The following is a 21585-nucleotide window of genomic DNA, read 5'->3' as shown; positions in this document are numbered from 1 at the left end:
GTCATAGCTGACCTACATGAAGCTTCCAATGCATCAAAACCACACTGCAAGAAATGGTTGCTAACCTGCTGGGAGTTATGTACCAGATCCTGAAGGGATTTGCAATCAAGGGGTTCAGATGAAGACAGTTTCTTATGCAATTCATCTAACAAATACTCTTGGTACTGTATCATACGAAATTGACAATTTAATGCCCTCACAGAAAGAGTAGCAGAAGTATACACTTTTTTACCCCATCTCTCTAAAGCCCTGGACTCCTTTTCTTAGGGGAGTGGGTTTTTAGTAGTGGCAGCTGCAACCCCTTTAGGGCCCTGGGAAATAGTTTCTGGATCAGCAGAGTGGGCCTTGTAAAGAAAATTATGTGAGTCCGGGACCCTGTAGTACCTATCGGGTTTGACAGGGGCCGGAGGAAGAGTGTCAGGGGTTATACTAGACTCAGAGTACACATCATCAATGACATTCAAAACAGGAGGAATAGCCAAAGGTCTATGCTGAGGTAAATGTAGAAAGGTTCTTAATCTTTTCCTGGAATCAGAGAATTCCTGGCCCTGCCATTTGAAATGCTCTCTCATAGAGTGAAGGGTCTCCCCGAAGGATAGTTCTTCAGGAGGGGAGGCCGAGGGGATAGATTCCTCTGCATCAGAATCCTCGTAGGCCGAAAAAGCCTCCTCCTGGTAGTCCGAGTGAGCAGAGCCATCAGAGGCCTCCTCTGAGGAGTGGGGATCAGAGGGCTCAACCCTGGGCCTTTTGTCTAGAGGGGGTTGAGAGCCCCTGTCCGGATGGGGTTGAGAGCCCCTGATTAAGGAAATAAGGTCCTCTGCCAAAGCTAGGATCTGTGAACTAGAAGGGGGTCCCTGAGGAATAACCCTGAGAGGCATAGCTTTTGTGTGTTTAGCAGCTTTAGCCCTGGTGAATGCCTTTATGGACATGGATGCAGGAGGCCTGGCTGCACCACGTGCTGGTGTAGTTTTGTCTAGAGGAATGGTGTCGGAAGTTTCCAAGACACCAGTTTCTGAAGGAAATTCAATAACCGACTTGGCAGGGACCTCCGGGGCCGAGGTTGTCGGTTGAGCGGTTTCGGAAGTACCAAGGACTCGGTTTCAGCCGAGACTGAGACACTCGCGGTAGGCCTAGCCGTGGTTTCAGCCGAAACCGCGGCCCGTGTGTGTCGGTCCTTGTCTTTCCATTTCTTTCTTAAATGTGAAGTCTGGGTCTCAGACGGCATTTTGTATGAAAAACTAGCCCCAAAAAACTCCTCTGCGAACTCTGCCCGACGTCTAAGAGTGCGTCGGTTGAAGGAAGCACAGGCTGAACAGGCCGAGACGTCATGGTCTGGGCCTAAGCAGGGGAGGCAGTAAGAGTGGAAATCCTTATGAGGTATTTGTTTCCCACAAGTTAAACAATTATTAACTTTATCTGACATCGGCTGAGGCAAGAAAGAGTCCCCAACGGGGTACTTAGCTTTTGAAGTCTTCGGTTAGCTGAATTACAGGAGCTGGCCGACTGGCACTTGCGAACTGCTTCTGCTTCGGGCACCACGCGGCAAGAAAGACTGAGGAAGATGGCGTCAGCTGATGTTTTATACCCCAGATGCTCTGATGTCGGGGAAAGTGCGACATCAGCCGATGCCGGACCCAGACTTTGGAATCCGGCCGACCGAAGGGCTGCCTGAGGCAGGACAACCCATATGTGATGACTGCAGATGCATCCTTGAAGGACATCGGTATAATTATATATTTTACCTACATGGCAGCAAACCTAGAAGTAATCCAGGACCACCTGACATCCCACTTCAACATTTTGTCTTATGGCATAATTTAAAGGTACACATCTATTACATCTCTCCTTGTCATGGTGCGTATTAATGGTACTCAGTTTTGTGCTATTATTAGTGGCATTAGACATAAATGTGTAGTTGTGATGCTGTTTTAATATCTCTTAAAATTGCAACTATCAAAAAGGCAGTTAACATTGTAGCAGCTTCTTCTCAACAAGTATGCCAGATTGTAGTATACTACAGTTTTAAATGTAAAAGTTTTATGTATGTTTTAATGTATACATCCTTATAAAGCTATACACACTATCATTCACATATCCTCCCCGACAGAGAGAGAACTCGTTCTAGAAACAGTGTGTGAGTGTGTAAGTTGAGTACGAGAAAATGCCCCTATTCAATGGAGGTGGTGGCTAGAAAGGCTCAAACCCTGTACATTGGGTACAAGGTAAAAAGAGCTAAAAGTCCCTAGCCACCACCACTTCTGAATTTATTCCTCATATTTTTGTTCTGTTCCTCAATCTTCATTAAATCTGTGGTTTTAAGGATTTTTGTTGTTGAATTCACTAAATAATGATAGGCATTTGAATTACAGACTTCATATTCTTCAGAAAATAAACAGTAACACAAAACCTTTTATTCTAGCAATTTTCTAAGCTTATAAGTTCAGTTAAGTATTTGAAATGTGTCCCTATTTTGGGGCTTATTCCCCCATTATTGGCTTTGTCTGGGTTTTTGTGCTAAGGGGTTCAGAGCTATGGTGAGAAGTGATAACTAAATTCACTAAATGATAGCCATTTAAGTTTCAGTCCGTCTTTCAAGAAGCTGATGATTTGGCATAGAGGTATGTTCTGACTGTAGTGCACAGGGTCCTCCTGGGTTCAAGACTTGGCAGTGAAATGCATGGTGATAACATGTTTTATTCTAGCAACTTTTCAAAATTATACAAGCAATGAAGAAAAATGTGTCTCAGGTTTTTGCCCATTTGTGAGAGTAGGAAAGGATGCCCAGTGGAATTTGTAGACATTTGTTATGATGTGTAGTACTCGAGTGTTGTGACAAATTCCCAGACTGGAAGACAAAAGATTTTTCCAGCAATTTTCTGAGGAGGTAGGCTGAAGTGGGGAGGGTGGATGGGGAAAGTGGGATTTGACAACGATAGTCAGACGTTATTTCTTTGTAATTTGGATCCATGTGACCCTCTGTCCCTTCTTTTAGGGATCTTTGCACTATTTCCCTTTAAACTGACCCTTCCTTGATTTTTGTTGCCTAGATTTAGGTGGCTTATGAAAGAAAGGTCCTGCTTTAAATGGATAATTTCTCTGAAACTTGGGTACTGGAGACAGGAAAGTCTATTGCTTTACACCTTGAATAAATTTCCTGTTTTCTTCAATTTTTCTAACTTCTTCTAAAGAAGGTTTTCCAAAATAAGCCTTATCTAGGGGAACATCTAGTTTGCAAGCAGTGGTCAGAGAAGGTGCTAAGGTCAATAAAGAGCAAGCTGAAGACCTGAAAATTGACTGGCGTGAAAGCACAAAATGTCAAGGAAATACTCAGGGGTTCTAGCATCTCAGGAAGATGAAATAAGTCAAGTTGAAAGGTGGCAGTACCTTAAAACAGCATGAGTGAAAACTATGGAATAAATATGCTGCCTAACAAGAGGAAAGCTTGTGATGGAATGCAGAAGTCCAGGAAGGTATCAAAAGAAAGGACGACTGCAGAAACAGTGGGACTTGGAAAAGATGGACCACACTAAAAAGGAATACTTGTCAGTTAACAAATAGACTGACGGCAGTCTTAATAGCAAAGAACAAGCTATCAGAGGCACTCAGCTTCTGGAAAGTGACTCAACAGATGGCACAAAGAAACTATCAGGTTGCAAGACAAATACAGAAAAATAAAGATGATACTCATCAGGCTCTATTCACAAGGGATGCCAGAAACAAGCTGCTAATCAGTCCACAGGACAAAGGCAGACAGGAGTACTGCCAGCAGCTTCTAAATGGAAGAAAACTCTACAAAAGCTGTATTGCTCCATACACAGCCTTTGAAATAAGAAGAAGTTACCATGCAACACGTAGGGACAGCACTAAAAAATGAAGTAAAGAGAAAGCAGTACACTAAGATGAAGTCACAGTACATATGATCACGTTTTACTGGGTAAGTCAGGGTAGAAATGGCTCCTGAATGCAGCAGTATGGAGAGAAAGACATGTTCCAAATGACTGGGGAATAAGCATTCCAGTGTTAGTTTACAAAAACAAAGGGGACATTCACCACTCTAGGCAGTACAGAGGTATCAAACTACCGTCATACTGCATAAAAATATTGGGCAGGGTGATTAATAAATGAATATACAGAAGAGTAGAAAAGATGGGAAATGAGGATTCATATCAGGATGTAGTACTGATGTAGTGGATAGGAAATACATCCCGGGGATCACTTCTGTCTCTCTGCTGGACAGTGGCACAGGAAAATAACTTTCTTGGGTGGCGTAAGTTATGGAACCTTGCTGGCTAGGCTTACGTAGGCCCTTGGGCTGATAGCCTAGTACCTACCTATGAACAACTGACAAAATGTTTGCAGTGAGGCACAATGTGGAGAAAAAGATAGAGATGAGTAATGAGTCCAACTGCACAGTCCTAGACAAAGAAAACATATCAAGGTTCCAGGAAAGCTGATTTGGACAGTCCTGCAATGTTTCTATTTCCCAGAAACATTGGTAGAATTTGTGCAACTATGTACAAGGAGTCAATGACACAAGTGCAAACAGTATTCATACTCACCCAGATGCTCCCAGTGGATGTGGGAGTGCATCAGGTTTCAGCAGCTCAGTGCTGTTCACACTGGTGTTGAACAAAACACATTGTTAGAAGGGAAAGATAATCAAAGCTGATGTTTGCAGACAATGTGGCATTACAAGAATAATCAGAAATTTTTTCTTTGTGATTTGGATCCTTGAGCTCCACTAGCCCTTGAATGCACAACTGTAGGCAAATGGGATGAAACGGAGTACAGACACAACAGTTATTATGGCAGCAGATGGAAAAATCAGAATAAGCTGAAAACAGAGAAAAGAAAACAGAAGGGAAATTAGTGGAACAGGCTATCAGCTTCAAGTATCTGGCATATGTGGCTGAGTAGAAGGGAAGTCTGAGTAAGGTCAGAGCTAGAATTTGAGGGGTTGTAGCCAACTAGTAGAGTGCCAGGAGTACTGTGTAAAACACCAGGGAAGGTTACAAGTTTGTTTGCGTCTTTCGGCTTTTCCTGGTTAGGGGTCGCCACAGCAGAACTCCGGTCCGCTAATGATTGGCAGTAGAGTCTTACCTGCTGGCTTGCCGGGCCTAATACACAACCTTCAACGAAGGAACGCCCATTCACGCATGTCGCCACACAGAAGATGCTCTGAGAATCGAATGGGCAACGTCTAACTGTGAGGCGACAACGCTACCGCACCACCACCACCGCAGTACAAGTAAGGTGTACAAAATAGTGGCGCAACCAGTACTTCTGTATGGTCCAGCATCCTATGCAGTGAAGGCAAAGCAGCTGAGGAAACTAGAGGTGATAATAGAGATTAAGTATGCAAGATAAGTGTGAGGATGCACACAGTAAGACAAATGGAGAAAAGATGACAGAGGAAAAGCCAAAGTAGTTCCAATTGCAGAAAAGGTCAAAGAGAACAGATTATGGTGGTTAGGGAACCAGCAGGAAAGCAGAAGATGATATGATGAATATTTGACAGACAGGAATAACACAAGAGGAAACAAGGAAATCCAGCAAAGACCTGGACGGATTGTGTAGAAAACCTAGCAAGACTGTCAGTAGCGGAATGTAGTCAAAGTCAAAAGTTAACTGTATTGTCATTCAGACCATACACAAAAGTGCACAGCTGAACGAAATTACATTTATCCAAGCTTATGTACAATCAGAAACAAAATATACATATAAAACAGTGACCGTGCCAACCAAAGGCACAGAATGCACAGAAGCTTCATCAACCATGCACGATTTCATGGACTACAGCAATCCACTCCATCCACACCACCACCATCTCCCTCTCCAACATCCAAGTCCCAGTCCGGTCCCTTCTGACATCAGAGACCTAAATACGATTCAAAACTGGCAGACAAAGTCAGGCTTTTCACTACCTGTATACAGTGCAACCGCCTCTACCTGAAGGCCCGAATAGCCACAACCAGTTCAATGATCTTCCCCAATCTTCACCATCCACACTGTCACCAGTTCCATCTCCAACACCATCATCAGGTTCCCAAATACAGTTTGCGACATCATCATCAGCTTCCCAAATCCAGTCTGGATCCTTCTGAACCAACAAATTCAGTCCAGTCTTTTTAATCGAACATGGCAGACAAAAGTCTGGTTTCCACACTTCACGTTCAGTTAAAACTCACCACTGGAGGCCCAAACTTCCACAATCAGTTTAACAATCCTTAAACAAAGCAAAAACTCAAAGACACCATGGACATCATGGCTACAGTCAACCGTGCACTCGACCAGGTCAAGAAAGAACCACTGAACAGACTACAGATCAACAAAATTTCAACATAAAAGCACAAAATGCACCTCGAGAGCCTGAGAGGCCGCTACCAGACAAGGTGCCACCATCTTGCTCGCCTTGTAGCATGTCCAGACTAATTTTAATATCAGCTCCACTAAGAATGATCACTGTAACCTGTCCCACATTACACAGAATGGCTAGGAGGTATTCTGTTACATGGGTTTAACCACTGAACTTTGAAGGATAGATGTCAAAGGTATAAACCTTTTTTGCCATGTCTATCTAAAGCACTAATATGGTAAGAATAATCCAGGATCACTTGTCTGAATTAAGACAGATGACAGCTAGGTCAGCAATGGAATTTTATACATCTGTATGTCAGAAACTCTAAACATTTCTTTCTTGGGGGCTGGAGGGTCAGAGTCAGGAGATAAGGCAGCAGCCAGACAAAACATCTTCTAGTTTGGCAGCATCAATATTAAGAGCTCATATTTCCTCTGGGAGTTTAACACTTCTCTGCCTACTCATTTTAAAATAAACCATCTTTGCAATAGTGTTCCTAAAAGAAATGTTTTTGTTAGACGAGTAAGAAGATACGGTGTTATCATCTTGACTGGTGCACAGTCTAGACACCACTAAGTCTGGCATTTGAAAGACTTCCCTTTCAGAAAAAGAATAGTTTCATTCTTTTTCAAGGAGTAGAAGTTGAAAAGGAGGAACAGGAAGAAAGCTGACCAACATGAAAAGCTGGATGGACTATGAAAAGACCCTGGGCAAAATTAAAACAGTCATCTTTACTAGACGTCTGACTAGAACAAGGGGTTGGGGGAATATGCTTAGTTTTTTTCAATATGTTTATGGGATACATCCACATGTACAGTCCTTGGGGTGGGGAAAATGAAGGTCTGATTCCATCACGGAGCCCTGAATGTCTTCTCAATCAAGGAACTGGTGTACACCCCCTTCTCCCTCAGTTAAAACTAATATGGGTTTTCCTTTCTCAGATGAATCATCCATACAGTCAGTCTGATCAAATGTGCTAGATTCTTTTGACAAAGACTTCCAAAGGGGCAACATTAAATGGCTAGGAGAAAAAAACAGGTGGCCCAGGGGCTGCAAAGGCTCCTTGGGGGACTCGGCTATCTCAGACTGACAATAAGAAGTGGAAACCTGGTTGGATTCAAGTACATTTCAGAGTATTTTGCTTGCCTTTTTTTAACTGAGGTTTGATGAAGGACAAAAAGGCTGACACCATGGGAGCAAACTAAAGTCTGAAGCTGTTTGTTCTCTATGTAGTTTTTGAGTATTAAGTGTTTTCAGACAGTTACAGGAGTGAACACCTTACAAACTACTTTCCTTCATGTTCTGCTCCAATAAGAAACTTGAATGCAAGACATAATAATAAATATAATTCCCGCTGCAGTATTTTCCTTTCTTTTCTGACCAACATAAAGCAAGTTTCTCATAGTATACAACACACAAACTAACGTATGCTGACGTATTTAAAGGACAACAAATGGATTCTATTATTAAATGCTCAACTTCTCTGTCTGTTTTCTCCCTATTTACTGTCCCTGCTATGAATAAACAATACAGCATTTAAAATATGTCAAATTGCCTGTTTCTCTCCACTAGACCAGTACCTTATTGTATTGTGCTGGTTTCACTTTCAAAAAACTTTTGTCCCACCCTGGAAAAGTCTCTAATTCACTGATGTCATCAAGGCCACTGGATACACGTAGTTTTTCTGGCCATTTCCCTCCCCAAACTGATATCACCACTACCGTCCTAAAAACCCACCCATGCTGTGATGTCACAGCTCCCTGGTCCTTTCCCTATCCATACAAAAAGTAAAGGCTAGAACAAGGAAACAGTATATGAGTCAAGTCTCCTGCTGTGAGCTGTCTTATCACAGTAGGTAACAGCTCAAATTACCCTTAGCACTTTGACAGCTAGGGAAGTTAGGCGTGAAGAGGGATGGGAGAGGAGTCAAAGTAATACAAATTCGAGCTTCACAAAAGACTGCAGTTTAGCCAATCTAAAAAGAAGCAGAAGTAAAAAGCACTTTGAAAGTCTGTTCTGTGGCATTTGCACTGTTTGTGCTTTAAGTAGTCATTGAACGGCATGAAATGTTACTTAAAGCTGACTGAAAGACAGCAGTGTATGCATGTAAAATCAGTGCAGTGATAGGAGCTTTAGGAAGAAAGAGGCCTGGATGATGTACTTTTTTTTACAGTCAGGCACTGAGTTATGGGATACCCAGAGGTAGACTAAACAATCAGAATTACTTCAAGAGGTCATACCCCATGTGGTTAGACTCAGAAATTACGTATAAAATATTTAAAAACCTGTAACTAGTCCCAGAGTGGTGTTAAAATGTAGGAAACACCAAACAATGATGAAATAAACATTTTTTTTGAGTCTGTGGGTGCAGTTTTCCTTTAAAAGCAATGTTCCTAAACAACAAAAATTGCCTAGAACACCCACTGTCAAAGCTATGCCTCAACCAGCCTAAAGGCACTCAGAAAAAAAATCCCACGTAACACTGTACATATTGTCACTCTCATTGGAGCCCCAAACACCAAGCCCCTAAGGCAAGCAAAGACACTTCCCAGGGCTCTCGTCATAAGGGCTCGATTGCAAGATATAATGATGCCTCTCTAACCATTCAAACAAGGAGAAGATAATTTAATTGCTTATATTGCACAGCAGATGGATGCCAATTTTATCTGCACCTTAACAATGAGACTGCAGCTCTCTGCCCATTCTAGTGGTCTCCAGAAAAAAAAGCCTCAGCTATGATCTAGGTGACCGGGTTCAATTAGCAGCTCAAGAAGAGTACAGTTGTGTACACTTACCATAAATGTAGATGTTCGAGTGTATTCACTGTTGCAGTCATCACATTTGGGTTATCTGCCTGCAGGTAGCCCTCAGCCAGCCTGAATACCAGAGTCTTCGGATGCTGGCGCTTCTTCCGTGACGTCAGGTCGTCAGGGGTATAAAACATGCAGCCGATGCCATTACATCAGTTTTTCTTGCCCCAGGTGCCCCCACAATAGGAAACAATTATATGGTATGGAACACCCCTAGAAAAAACAAATACACATGATATAACATGCTGGAAAGGTAAAAGTCAAGAGAAGTCAGTGGGTTGGAGGGAGGAAGTGTACACAATTGTACTATGTTCTTCGTGTTTCACTGTTGCAGTCATCACATTTGGGTTGATTCCCAAAGCTAAGGAAGGCTGGAGGTAGTTAGAGAACATTAGGGCTAGCAATCAGTCCGTGTAAGACTGCTGTGGCAAATCCAGCTCTGGATTTAGAAAAGATAGGCAGGTGGTAGTATGTACAGAGCTCCAGTAGCAGCTTCCAGGATGTCCCTGGTAGGAACTCCTCTGAGAAAGGCCAAAGAGGTAGATGCAGCCCTGGTGGAATGTGATCTTATCCCCTGTGGGTAGGTTTTACATGGTGCTTGTAGCAAAAATGGATGCAATGGGCTATCCACCTGGAAATGGTTTGCTTTGAAATGGCCTTCCCCTCTGCCTCTACAGCAAAGCTAACTAGCAGCTGGTCAGATTTTCTGAGAGGCTTAGTCCTGTCCAAATAGAATCTAAGCTGTCTGTGCATGTCCAGAGAATGCAGTATCCTTTCCCCTTTATTTTGAGGATTAGGAAAAAAGTAGGCAAATCAATGGACTGATTTACAGCAACAGTAGACACCACCTTGGGCATAAAGGATAGATTAGTCCTGAGGGAAACCCTGTCTGCATGGAAGATAATGAAGGGTTCCACTGCCATGAGGGCCTGCTGTTCAGACACTCTTCCTGCTGAAGTGATGGCTAGAAGTAAGGCTGTTTTCCAAGAAAGGAATTTAAACTCTGCTGTAGCAGCTGGTTCAAAGGAGGGAAGAGTGAGTTTTTTCAATACAAAGTTAATGTCCCAGGCTGGAGTGGGAGCTCTCCTGGGGGGGTCTTAAATTTTTTGCCCCTCTAAGAAATTGTTTTAGCAGGGGATGAGAGAAGAGGGGTAGATCCGTATTATAATGTGCTGAAATAGCAGAGGCATGAATCTTAATTGAAGAGAAAGATAAGCCCTTGTGGAGCATTTCTGTTAAATAATCAAGGATATGAGGTAAGCTGGGCACCATCCCCTGAGCCTGGCTCCAGGAACGGCATACTTTCAACTTTTCTGAATAGGAATTTCTCGTACTAGGCCTCCTTGCCTCAAGAATGACATCCAGCACCTGCTTATTGAGGGTTGCTAGAGGTGAGCTCAGGGAATTAGCCAGGCTGCAAGGTTCAGGGTTTGAAGCTGAGGGTGCAGAATCTGGCCCACCTGCTGGGACAGAAAGGAAGGGGTCTGAGGCAGGTGCCATGGTTTTAGCACTGTCAGACTGCGCAAAAGGGGGTACCAGTGCTGGTGTGGCCAGTCTGGTGCAATCAGTATTGTCCTTGGCCTGTCCTGCTTGATCTTTAGTAGAACCTTCGAGAGGAGAGGCAGAGGGGGGAAGGCATAAATTGAGAGGCTTTCCCAGGTAAAGGACAGGGTATCCACTTTCCAAGCTTGACTGTGGGGAGTTCTGGTGCAGAATTTGTTCAATTGGTAGTTCTGAGGGGAGGCAAACAGGTCTACCTCTGGTGTCCCCCATTTGTTCCTCAAGAGCTTGAATATTTTGGGGTCCAGTTTCCATTCGTGTGGGTCCATGAGATTTCTGCTTAAGTAGTCTGCCAGTGAATTTAGTTTGCCTGGCATGAATTGAGCTTGTAGGTTCACTTGGTAGCTCAGGGCTGTGTTCCACAGAGCCATGGCTAGTCTGCAGAGTGGGTAGGAATGGGTTCCCCCTGCTTGTTTATGTACCACATAACGGTGGTGTTGTTTGTCTTTACCAATAGCTGTCCTGGAAGAATAAGGTCTTTGAAGGCTGTCAGAGCATTCTGTACAGTTAACATTTATTTTTGATTGATGTGCGGGTGCATCTGTTTTGGGTTCCATTTGCCTTGAATGCACTGCCCTGCCATGTGAGCCCCCCATGCATAGTCTGATGCTGCTGTTAGGGTTTGGACGGCAGGGGGTAGAGTGAAAGGGAATCCCTTGTGGTAGCAGGCCTCTGCCCACCAAAGGAATTCTGCCCTTAGACAAGAAATGATAGGAATCATTGTTTCCAGGTCCTGAGAATGCTGACACCATAGACTTTTTAGATACCACTGAAGTTTCCTCATATGCAGTCTTGCATATGGAATTAACAGAATGCAAGAGGCCATGAACCCCAGGGCTTGCAGGATTTTCCTTGCAGACAGCTGGGTTTTTGTGGCCAACAGTTTGAAGTAGGCTGTCAAGCAGACTTGTTTCTCTGGAGTGAGGAATGCCATCTTGGAAGTTGTGTTCAAGCTTGCCCCCAGGAATACAATCTGTTGGCAGGGTAATAGGTGTGATTTCTTCTCGCTGATGGTGTACCCCAATGAGGATAGAAGTCTCTTTACAAATGCCAAGTGTTGTAATAGCAAGTCCTGACTCTCTGCCTGAATCAGGCAATCGTCCGAGTATGGGTAAATTTGAATATTTCTCTGCCTGCAAAATGCAATGGCTGGCGTTAGGCACTTTGTGAATACCCTGGGCACAGTAGATAAGCTAAAGGGAAGTGCAGAGAACTGATCGTGCATGGAGCCTGCCCTGAAACTTAGGTATTTTCTGCAGGATTCCCTTATTGGGATGTGCAGGTAAGCTTAAGTCTAGGGTTGCCAGCCAGGCATCATTGGCTAGCATAGGAAGAAGCTGTTGAAGACTTAGCATTCTGAATTTTGGAACCACCAGAAAGGTGTTGAGAATAGACATGTCCAGGATAGGACGCCAGGAGGTTTCTTTTCTGGGAACCAGAAACAGTGTTGAATAAAAACCTTGCCCCCTCTGTTCTGCTGGGACAGGTTGAATAGCCCTGATACTGAGGAGAGAGAGCACTTGTTTTTGGGGCCTCCACCCACTGGTTTGGGGGGAGGACTGGCCATCCACTTGGGGCTGGGAGTGAGTGGAAGTGGAATCTGTATCCTAGGGAAACTATGTTTAAAACCCATTTGTCTTGGATGATGAGTTCCCAGTTTTTTGCATGCAGGGCGAGCATTCCTCCTAAGGGAGCAAGTAGTTGAGCAAGGCTTGGAAAAGTGAAGGATAAGTCATTGTGCCATTTTTCTATAGGGGGTGGCTTACTACTCCCTGCTTTGGAAGTGGGAGCCCCCCACTACTTAGATCTGTGCATGTCTGAGACTGAAGTCTTGGTGGTCTGCTGCTTCTGGGTTTGGAGTGAGAAGGCCTGGAAGGTACTGGAAAGGACCAGTTCTTTGAAGGCCAATGCCAACTGAATGTAGGTGGCTGTACTTGTAAGAAATCTTTAACAGTTTGCATAGATTTAGCTTTTTCCTCCATCCTTTTGAGGACTACTTCTGCTTTGTTGCCAAAAAAGCGCTCTTGGTTTAAGGGTGCATCCAGTAATTTAGCTTTAACATGATCTGGCAAGTTTTGTTCCTTAAGCCAAGCATGCCTTCTAAGTACAGACCCAGTGACAGAAGCCCTGCAAGATGCTTCTAAAGCATCAAAACCACATTGCAAAGTATGTTAACCAACTTGGTCAGGAGAATGCATTAAATCTTGTAAATCTTTGTGTTCAGCAGAGTCAGGAATCAACATCACTTTCTGTTCAAGTAGTCCAATAATATGTTGCTGATACTTTAACATATGAAATTGGCAATTTAAAGCCCTAATGGCCAAAGAAGCAGAAGTGTATACCTTCTTAGCTCTAGAGTCCCTATCAGAAGTGGTAGAGTTTTTGGCAGTAGTAGCCTTAATGCCTTTTGGTCCTTGGGAAATGCTCTCTGGATCTGCAGTAGGATTCTTGAAGAGGAATTTGTGAGAGTCCGGTACTCTGTAGTACCTGTCAGGTTTCCTGAATGTTGGAGACAAAGTGTCTGAGGGTAAGGCTGGATTCCAAGAAAACATAATCTACAACCTCCAGAACAGGAGGGATAGCTAGAGGCCTGTGTTGAGGCAGGTATAAAAATTCCCCAAGTCTCTTTTTGGACTGAGAATAGTCCTGGCTTTCCCAGCGAAAATGCTCCCTAAGGGTATGCAAGGTTTCACCAAAAGAAAATTCTTCTGGAGGGGAAGCAGAGGGAATGGAATCCTCTGCATCAGAATCCTCATAAGTAGATAAGGGTAAATCTTAGTAGTCAGAAGGAACAGAGATGTCAGATTCCTGATCAGAAGAATCAAAGAAAATCAGTTCTAGGTCTCAGAGGGGGAAGGCTGGCTTCCCTTAATTAAGGTAATAAGGTCTTCAGCCAGTCTAATCATTTGTTTTTTGAGGCATATGGGCCTGAGAATGCACTTTGGTCGTGGTTTTCTAGGCGTAATGAGAGATTTTGGCCTGAGGAATTCGGTATTCTTAGCTTGAAACAAAGTCGTTGGTTTAATAAGAAAATTGGTAGGCCTGAATACACCCTCAGAAGCCGGTGCCTGCACAGTGGCTCTGGACCCATCCAAGGTAGAGACATCCACAGTTTCTATAGTCGAAGAAACATTTCGCGGCATACCGAACTCCGAATTGGTCTCAGTAGAGGCCTGCGAATTTGTAGTAGCAGGTATCAGGGGCTGCGAAAGTGCCTCACTGAGTACCAGCGGACTGGCTTAATGGAAGCATTGTTGGCAGTTTTGGACCTATGCGGTCTCTTATCTTTATCCTTACGTTTTTCAGAAGATTGGTAGTTGGATGGCTTAACAAAGCCATTTCGGAGTACGGGGATTGAGAATGAAAGTATTTAGCTACAAAAATAGCCCGACGACTAATAGTTCAGGCACTGAACAAGGCACAAAACAGACAGTGAGGGACGTCGTGGTCTGGGCCTAAACAGGTGACGCAGTAAGAATGAAAATCTTGGTATTTGCTTTCAACAGGCAAGACAATTGTTAATTGTTTCTGACATCGGTTAGAGCAAGAAAAAAGGATCCCCAATGGGGTACTTATCTTTTTGAAGACTTCAGGTCTGAAGCTCGAAAACGAAATTTCAGGAGTCGGCTGACCGGTACTTGTGAACTGCTTCTGCTTCGGGCATCGCATGGCAAGCAAGAGCGTCACCTGCATGTTTTATACCCCTGACAACCTGACGTAATGGAAGAAGCGACAGCATCCGACGCAGAAATCCGAAGACTGTGGTATTCAGGCCGGCTGAGGGCTACCTACAGGCAGATAACCCAAGTGTGATGACTGCAACAGTGAAAATGAAGAACATCTGACAGAGCAGGAGAGAGGGATGGATTGGTGCTATCATCCTGGTAGGGGAGAAAGTGAGGTGATGCTGGTGTCTCCTGCAACAATCCCTGGTGGAGGCTGGGGACAGCTTATGGTTGGTGGTGTGACAGACATGGCTGAGCTGCTGCAGAATTGAAACCATATAAATAGCAACATCTCCCTCAGATGTAACCGTGGGCATCGGGGATGGAGGTAAAGGCAGTTCTTAAAGAAAAAAAAAAAGCCGATTAATTGGTACTGCTACTCCACAGGATGCCCTTAAGACCCACTCTGGTCACAGCAGGCATCAATAACCCAGGGAGGACTACAGTAGCCTGTAAACCCAAGAATGAATGTAGGGTGGGTGGCTGGACGAGGAAGGGGACCAAAATACAAAAAAATTACTGCACAGTAACATTTAATTAAGTAAAGATATATTTGCCCAAGTTTTCAGCAAACTTTGTTTGGGTGACATTTTTTCCCCATAGTAATGCATAATGAAGTTTATGTGGAGCTGCCTTTTCCAGAGTGAGTCTGAGTGTCAGTGTGTGTAAGAGTGTGACAGAGTGTGTCAGTGTGTGAGAGAGATTGAGAGAATGTGTGTGTGTGTGAGAGTGTGTCTGTGTGTGTGTGTGTGTCTGTGTGAAAACGTGGTTCTGCAACTCAATCTGTTGCAATGGGGTTAAAGTTACCTTCTCATGAGCTATAGCAACTTTGCTCTTATTAATATTAGAAGGGTGGATGAAACTAGATGCACATGCTGAAGTCATTTTCCCCACTAGACTGCTTTTGGCAATTTCAGGCATAAAATGTGAAACATCTGTGGTTGACACTCTAATGTGGGGTTACTAATGTGACTCATCTTAAAAGATCGAGACTGCTGTATCTCATGGATTCCTCCTTACCCCAAGATACGCATATTACAGACAGCAGGTGGCATGTGGGAACTGCATATAAGATTAAACACTCCTTTGCAAAAAATTCTTCAAGTCTGATCTTAGGAGTTTTGATTGTATTTGTAAATTGCATTTTGTGACCATACTTGAAAATGTCATTCGCATCAGAGATGCAACTTTAGACACTGAGCAGGTTCAACTACATGCCAGCTCTTAGCCACTATAAGCCAGCTTCCCAAAATACACATCAGTCCCTGAGAAGCCTAATGAAGCCCATATGATTTCTACCAGCTACTGGTTTTAACCATATAGCTATTGGCATCCCAAACAGTTAACTGCTATTGGGAAGCGTGCTAACATTTTATCAACTTTTGTGAACCTATGCAGATTTCATTTACACATTTAAGGTCTTATTCTCTATTATGTATTCTTGCCCTGGGCCATCTTGTGACAAAAAAATAACTACCGTGTATATATTTTAAAATGAGTCTAATTCCGGCAGTTTATAGTTGTCCCAGAACACAGTACCATAACAAAACGACTACCAATGCCTCTAAGGAACTTCTCTATGCAGAGTTGTAAGTGACCTCCAATAAGAAACTTCTGCAGAACGCACAACATTTCAGGAACAGTGAATGTCATGTAACTATGCAAAGTAAGATACTTACTTGTTGTGAGGCAGTCTTGAGCACAAAGGCCTCAAATCTTCTAAAAAGAGAGAGAAATAAATTAGTGTTAGAAACTGCATAATGCTTAATAAAATGACCATTACACGCACAAATACTGAACAATAGTTTTAAATACTAAACAGTATACAGTAAAAAGATTTAAAGACCTTTATGCCATCTCACCTTGCCCAAAATTACCTTCACATCTACACCACCATGCCTGTATACGTATCACAGTTGCAGCACTAGTCTTCTCCCTCTTTATTAATTGTACTAAATTGGTTGTTTTCCATTACTTGTATTACTCTGTGTACTGCCTTCAAGGGCTGGGTCGTACCTGAAAAGGGCCCTCGGACCCTAATTAAGAAATTCATGAATGTATGCACGTACGCATGTGCATATAAATACACAAAAACTGTCATACAATCTGGAGAGACTCTGGGGACCAACCAGAGTTTGAAAATGCAAGAGATTACTGCGCCCATCTTGGGAATAAAACTTCCAGTCACAATACTGAAGTGTTAAAGTCACATTTTGCATGTTTATACAGTAAATTTGAAACTGCACCCAATTAAGGAGGTAAATGAGACTGCAAATACCATCATTAAACTTTTGTAGGCGATAAACTGGTTTAAGGCCACTAGAATCTTTGTACAATTTGACTTCTGCAGTTTTCTACAGAAACGATGAAGAAGCAAGATTAAGATCCTTTTTTCTGAATTACAGAAACAATGAAGAAGCAGGATTAAAATCCTTTCTCAGATGCCTTCTTCTGAACCAGGTGGATGTCTCTTTCAAAAGGCTCATGAACTCAATATACAGCAACTATCTGGATGGAGAGAGAAGAATGGGACAGATATGAGTGATCAAGTCAAAGCATCTAGGAGCCAGCAATCCAGGTAAATTATGTACTTAACATAACGATAGATCCATGTTGCCTGATTTTCATTTGGTTCAATTATGGATTATTGGATATGACCTCAGCACAGACTCCAAAGCTTCTTGGTTTCAGGGTTCTGACTCCTCCTCTATCTGTAATTCCCTCTACTCTATCTCAGTACCCCAGAAAGAGTTTGCCCCCCCAAAAAAAAAAAAAAATATATAGAGGGCGACCGCAGTGGTGCAGCGGTTAGCGTTGCCACCTCAGAGCAAGAGGTTCTCCGGTTCGATTCTCGACTGGGTTGCCTTCTGTGCAGAGTCTGCATGTCCTCCCTGTGGTCGCATGGGTTTCCTCTGGGTGCTCCGGTTTCCTGCCACATCCCAAAGACATGCTGTAAGTGGATTGGGCACTCTAAATTGGCCCTAGGTGTGAGTGCGTGCGTGTGTGTGCCTTCTGTGGAAGGTTGGGCGCCAGGCTGGCAACTTGACACTGTAAAAAGTACAGTTTTGTATCTACCATAAATGTAGATGTTCGAGTGTTCACACTGCTGCAGTCATCACACTTGGGTTATCCTGCCGTCAGGTGGTCCCGCAGTCGGCCAGAGTTCCAAAGTCTTGGTCCGGTGTCGGTTGCTGTCGCTTCTTCCCTGACGTCAGTGCGCCAGGGGTATACAAGAGGCATCCAACGCCATTTTCTTCAGTCTTTCTTGCCCCAGATGTCAGGTGCCCCCAAGTAGGTAGGCAATACATATTGCTAATAAAACATGTAAAAGGAATAAAAGGAATACCTTCAGTTACAAGCAAATACACCACAAAGGTTGTACAGGATAGAAAAGGTACAGAAAAGTTTAGCTAGGTCAGAGGGGATGGAGGGAGGGTAACCTGGACTGCAGCAGTGTGAACACTCTAACATCTACATTTATGGTTGGTACAAAACTATACTATGTTCATCGTGTTACACTGCTGCAGTCATCACACTTGGGTTGAATCCCAAAGCTAAGGATGGGTGGTGGAACTAAACAGGCTTTGGAGAGGCTAGTAGGCCCTGCAGAACTGCAGTGGCAAAGACAGCTCTGGTTTTACAGTATAGACGTAAGTGATAGTGCTTGGTGAAGGTGTGCACTGAACTCCAAGTTGCAGCCTCCAAAATATCCTTGGTTGGTACCCCTCTGAGGAAGGCTGTTGATGTTGCTGTAGCCCTGGTGGAATGGGGCCTAATGTTACTAGGTACAGGTTTCCCATGGTGTGTGTAGCAGACACAGATACAATGTCCTATCCATTTTGAAATGGTCTGTTTTGATATAGCCTTTCCTTGTGATCCTGCAGCATAGGATACAAACAGCTGGTCAGATTTTCTGAAAGCCTTAGTTTTATCCAAGTAGTAACGTAATTGCCTGTGAATGTCCGAAGAGTGTAGGAGCCTTTCCCCTTTGTTCTGGGGGTTTGGATAAAAGGTGGGCAAATGAATGGTTTGGTTTAGGGCCACACTGGATACCACCTTTGCATAAAGGAAGGGTTAGTTCATAAAGCGACTCTGTCTTGATGAAAAATGATGAAAGGCTCCACTGCCATTAGGGCCTGTAGCTCTGAGACTCTTCGTGCTGAAGTTATTGCTAGCAGCAGGGCAGTTTTCCATGATAGAAACTGTAGATCAGCTGTAAAAGCTGGTTCAAAGGGCGGTAGTGTAAGTTTTTCCAAAACAAAATAGATCCCAAGTTGGAGTTGGTGCTCTCCGGGGAGGTCTTAGCCCTTCTGAGAAACTGTCTTAGTAATGGATGTGAAAATAAAGGAGGATCCGTGTTGTATTGAGCTGAAATAGCGGAGACGTGAATCGTAATAGATGAAAAAGAAAGTCCTGTGTGCAACATCTCAGTTAAATATTGAAGAATCTGAAGAATATTTGGGACAAGGGGATTTTGGCCTTTAGCCTGGTTCCAGGCGCAGAATCTTTTCCATTTGTCTGAATAGGCGTTCCTGGTGCTGGGCCTCCTGGCCTCCAGAATGACATCCATCATAGCTTTAGAGAGAAGTGTTGACTGGTTGTTTAGGTAATTTGCCATGCAGCCAGATTTAAAGTCTTGAGCTGGCTGTGTAGAATCGGATTGTTTTGCTGAGTGAGCAGGTCCATGGTGGGCCTTGAGCCATGTTCCTTAATACTGGATACCAGTGTTGGCGTGGCCAGTCTGGAGCAATGAGTATCATTTGTGGCCTCTCTAATCTGGCTTTCAGCAGCACCTTTGCCAGAAGAGGCAGTGGAGGAAAGGCATACACTGTCAATGTTTCCCAACTGAATGAGAGGGCGTCCACTTTCCAAGCTAGTGTGTGGCATGTCCTTGTGCAGAATTTCCGTAGTTGGTAGTTTTGGGGGGAAGCAAACAGATATATGTCTGGGCTCCCCCATTTTGGGGTTATCATTGCAAATACTTGTGGATCTAGTTTCCACTCATGAGGATCTATGATGTTTCTGCTTAGATCGTCTGCCAATGTGTTTTTCTTTCCTGGCAGGAATTGTGCTTGTAGTTGAACTTGGTAGGTCAGTGCTGTGTTCCACAAAGTCATTGCTTGCCTGCATAGGGGGTAGGAATGTGTGCCCCCTTGCTTGTTTATGTACCACATCACTGTGGTGTTGTCCGTCTTTATTAGGAGTTGTCCTGGATGTAGGAGGTCCTTGAAAGCTATTAGGGCATTTTGTACAGCTAGCATCTCTTTTTGATTGATATGTAGATGCCTTTGATCTGCAGACCATTTGCCCTGAATACATTTGCCCTGCCATGTGTGCTCCCCAGGCATAATCCGATGCATCTGTTATAGTTTGCCTGGCTGGGAGTAAGGCAAAAGGCTGACCCTTGTTGAGGTGACATGCCTGAGCCCACCATAGAAACTCCTGTTGAAGGCAGGGAATGAGAGGAATTATTGTTTCCAAGCTGTGGCTGTGTTGAGTCCATACACTTTTCAGGTACCATTGTAATTTCCTTATATGCAGTTTTGCAAATAATATTAGTAGAATGCAAGATGCCATGAATCCCAAGGCCTGCAGAATTTTTCTTGCAGGGAGTTGGGTCTTTGTTGCCACCATTTTGAAGTATTGAGTCAGTTGTCCTTGCTTGCCTGGCATGAGATAAGCCATCTGGGCCATTGTATTTAAGCTGGCACCCAGGAATATTATGTCTTGTAAGAGCACTAGTTTTGACTTCTTTTCGTTTACTGTGTACCCTAGGCAACTTAAGTTTTTGACAAACGCCAGATGTTTTAAAAGAATGTCCTTGTTTTCTGCTTGAATAAGGCAGTCGTCCAGGTATGGATATATTTGAATCCCTCTTTGTCTGCAGTATGCAATTACTGGTGCCAGGCATTTTGTGAAGACCCTGGGCGCAGTAGATAAGTCAAAGGGCAGTGCAGAGAATTGGTAATGGGTTGAACCTGCTATAAATCGGAGGTATCTTCTGCAATTTTGTCTGATATGGACATGCAGGTATGCCTCCTTGAGGTCCAACGTTACTAGCCAAGCCTTCTTGCCCAGCATGGGAAGAAGCTGCTGTAGTGTTAGCATCTTGAATTTGGGTACTTCCAGATATGTGTTTAGAATTGAGAGGTCCAGAATGGGTCTCCAGGCTTTGTCCTTTTGGGGAACTAGAAAGAGTCTTGAAAAATCCTTGTCCTTGCTCCTGTGTTGGGACCTTTTGAATGGCTCTCATGTCCATGAGAGCTGAAATTTGCATTTTAGCCTCTGCCCATTGATTTGGTGGCAGGCTTGGCATTCCTTTTATCCTTGGTAAAGTGTGAAAGTGGAATCTGTATCCTTGAGATACAATATTTAGGACCCATTTGTCTTTTGTGCTGCTGTTCCAGTTGTCTGCAAAAAGTGCTAGTTTTCCTCCCAAGGGAGCTACTAAGAGGGATTTGCTTGACAGTCTGAGGGGTAAGTCATTGTATTTGTATTCTGATAGCTCGAGACCTGTCTTCTCCTCCTTTTTGGGTTGTGGCACCCCATTGTCGAGGCTGGTAAGAGACTTGTGACTGACCTCTGCCCCTTGGGCATCTGTATTTGCCCCTCTGTGGTCTGGCAGCAGCTGGAAAGGACCAGTTTTTGGGTGGCCAATTTCTGCTGAAGCGAGGGGGTTGAACCTGTAAAAAATCCTTGACCGTCTGCATATATTTTGCCTTATCCTCCATTTTATTTAAAACCTCTTCTGCTTTTACACCAAATAAAACATCCTGCTGTAAAGGTGCATCCAATAACTTTGTTTTAACATGATCAGGTAAAGTTTGTTCTTTTAACCAAGCATGCCTACGTATGACAGACCCTGTCACTGCTGCTCTACAAGAAGCTTCCAATGAATCAAATCCACATTGCAAAGTATGTTTTCCCACTTGTTCAGCTGCATGCAACAAATCTTGCATTTCCTTGTAATCAGACTATTCTGTATGTGTGATCATTTTTTGTTTTAATTGAGACATCAAATATTGTTGATATTTCAGCATGTGAAACTGGCAATTTAAGGCCCTCATAGCTAGAGTAGCTGAGGTAAATACTTTATTTCCCCATCTGTCTAGTGCTCTAGAATCCCTTTCAG

The 21585-nt window shown here is 43.6% G+C and overlaps 1 protein-coding gene across 2 annotated transcripts in view; it reads right to left on the bottom strand.

The window, feature by feature from the left end:
- The window catches only part of CCHR12.PART0H7orf26 (chromosome chr12.part0 C7orf26 homolog), a 1310154-nt gene that overhangs the window by 64695 nt on the left and 1223874 nt on the right, over positions 1 to 21585 (bottom strand). For both annotated transcript variants that reach the window (XM_044089779.1, XM_044089780.1), the window contains exon 6: positions 16133 to 16172. In XM_044089779.1, the coding sequence (XP_043945714.1) occupies positions 16133 to 16172 (40 nt within the window). The remainder of the gene's footprint in view (positions 1 to 16132; positions 16173 to 21585) is intronic.

This window comes from Protopterus annectens, chromosome 12.part0 (assembly GCF_019279795.1).
Source record: "Protopterus annectens isolate FY-2018-M chromosome 12.part0, PAN1.0, whole genome shotgun sequence".
NCBI classification, from domain to species: domain Eukaryota; kingdom Metazoa; phylum Chordata; order Ceratodontiformes; family Protopteridae; genus Protopterus; species Protopterus annectens.
This window is presented reverse-complemented; position numbering and strand designations above follow the sequence as displayed.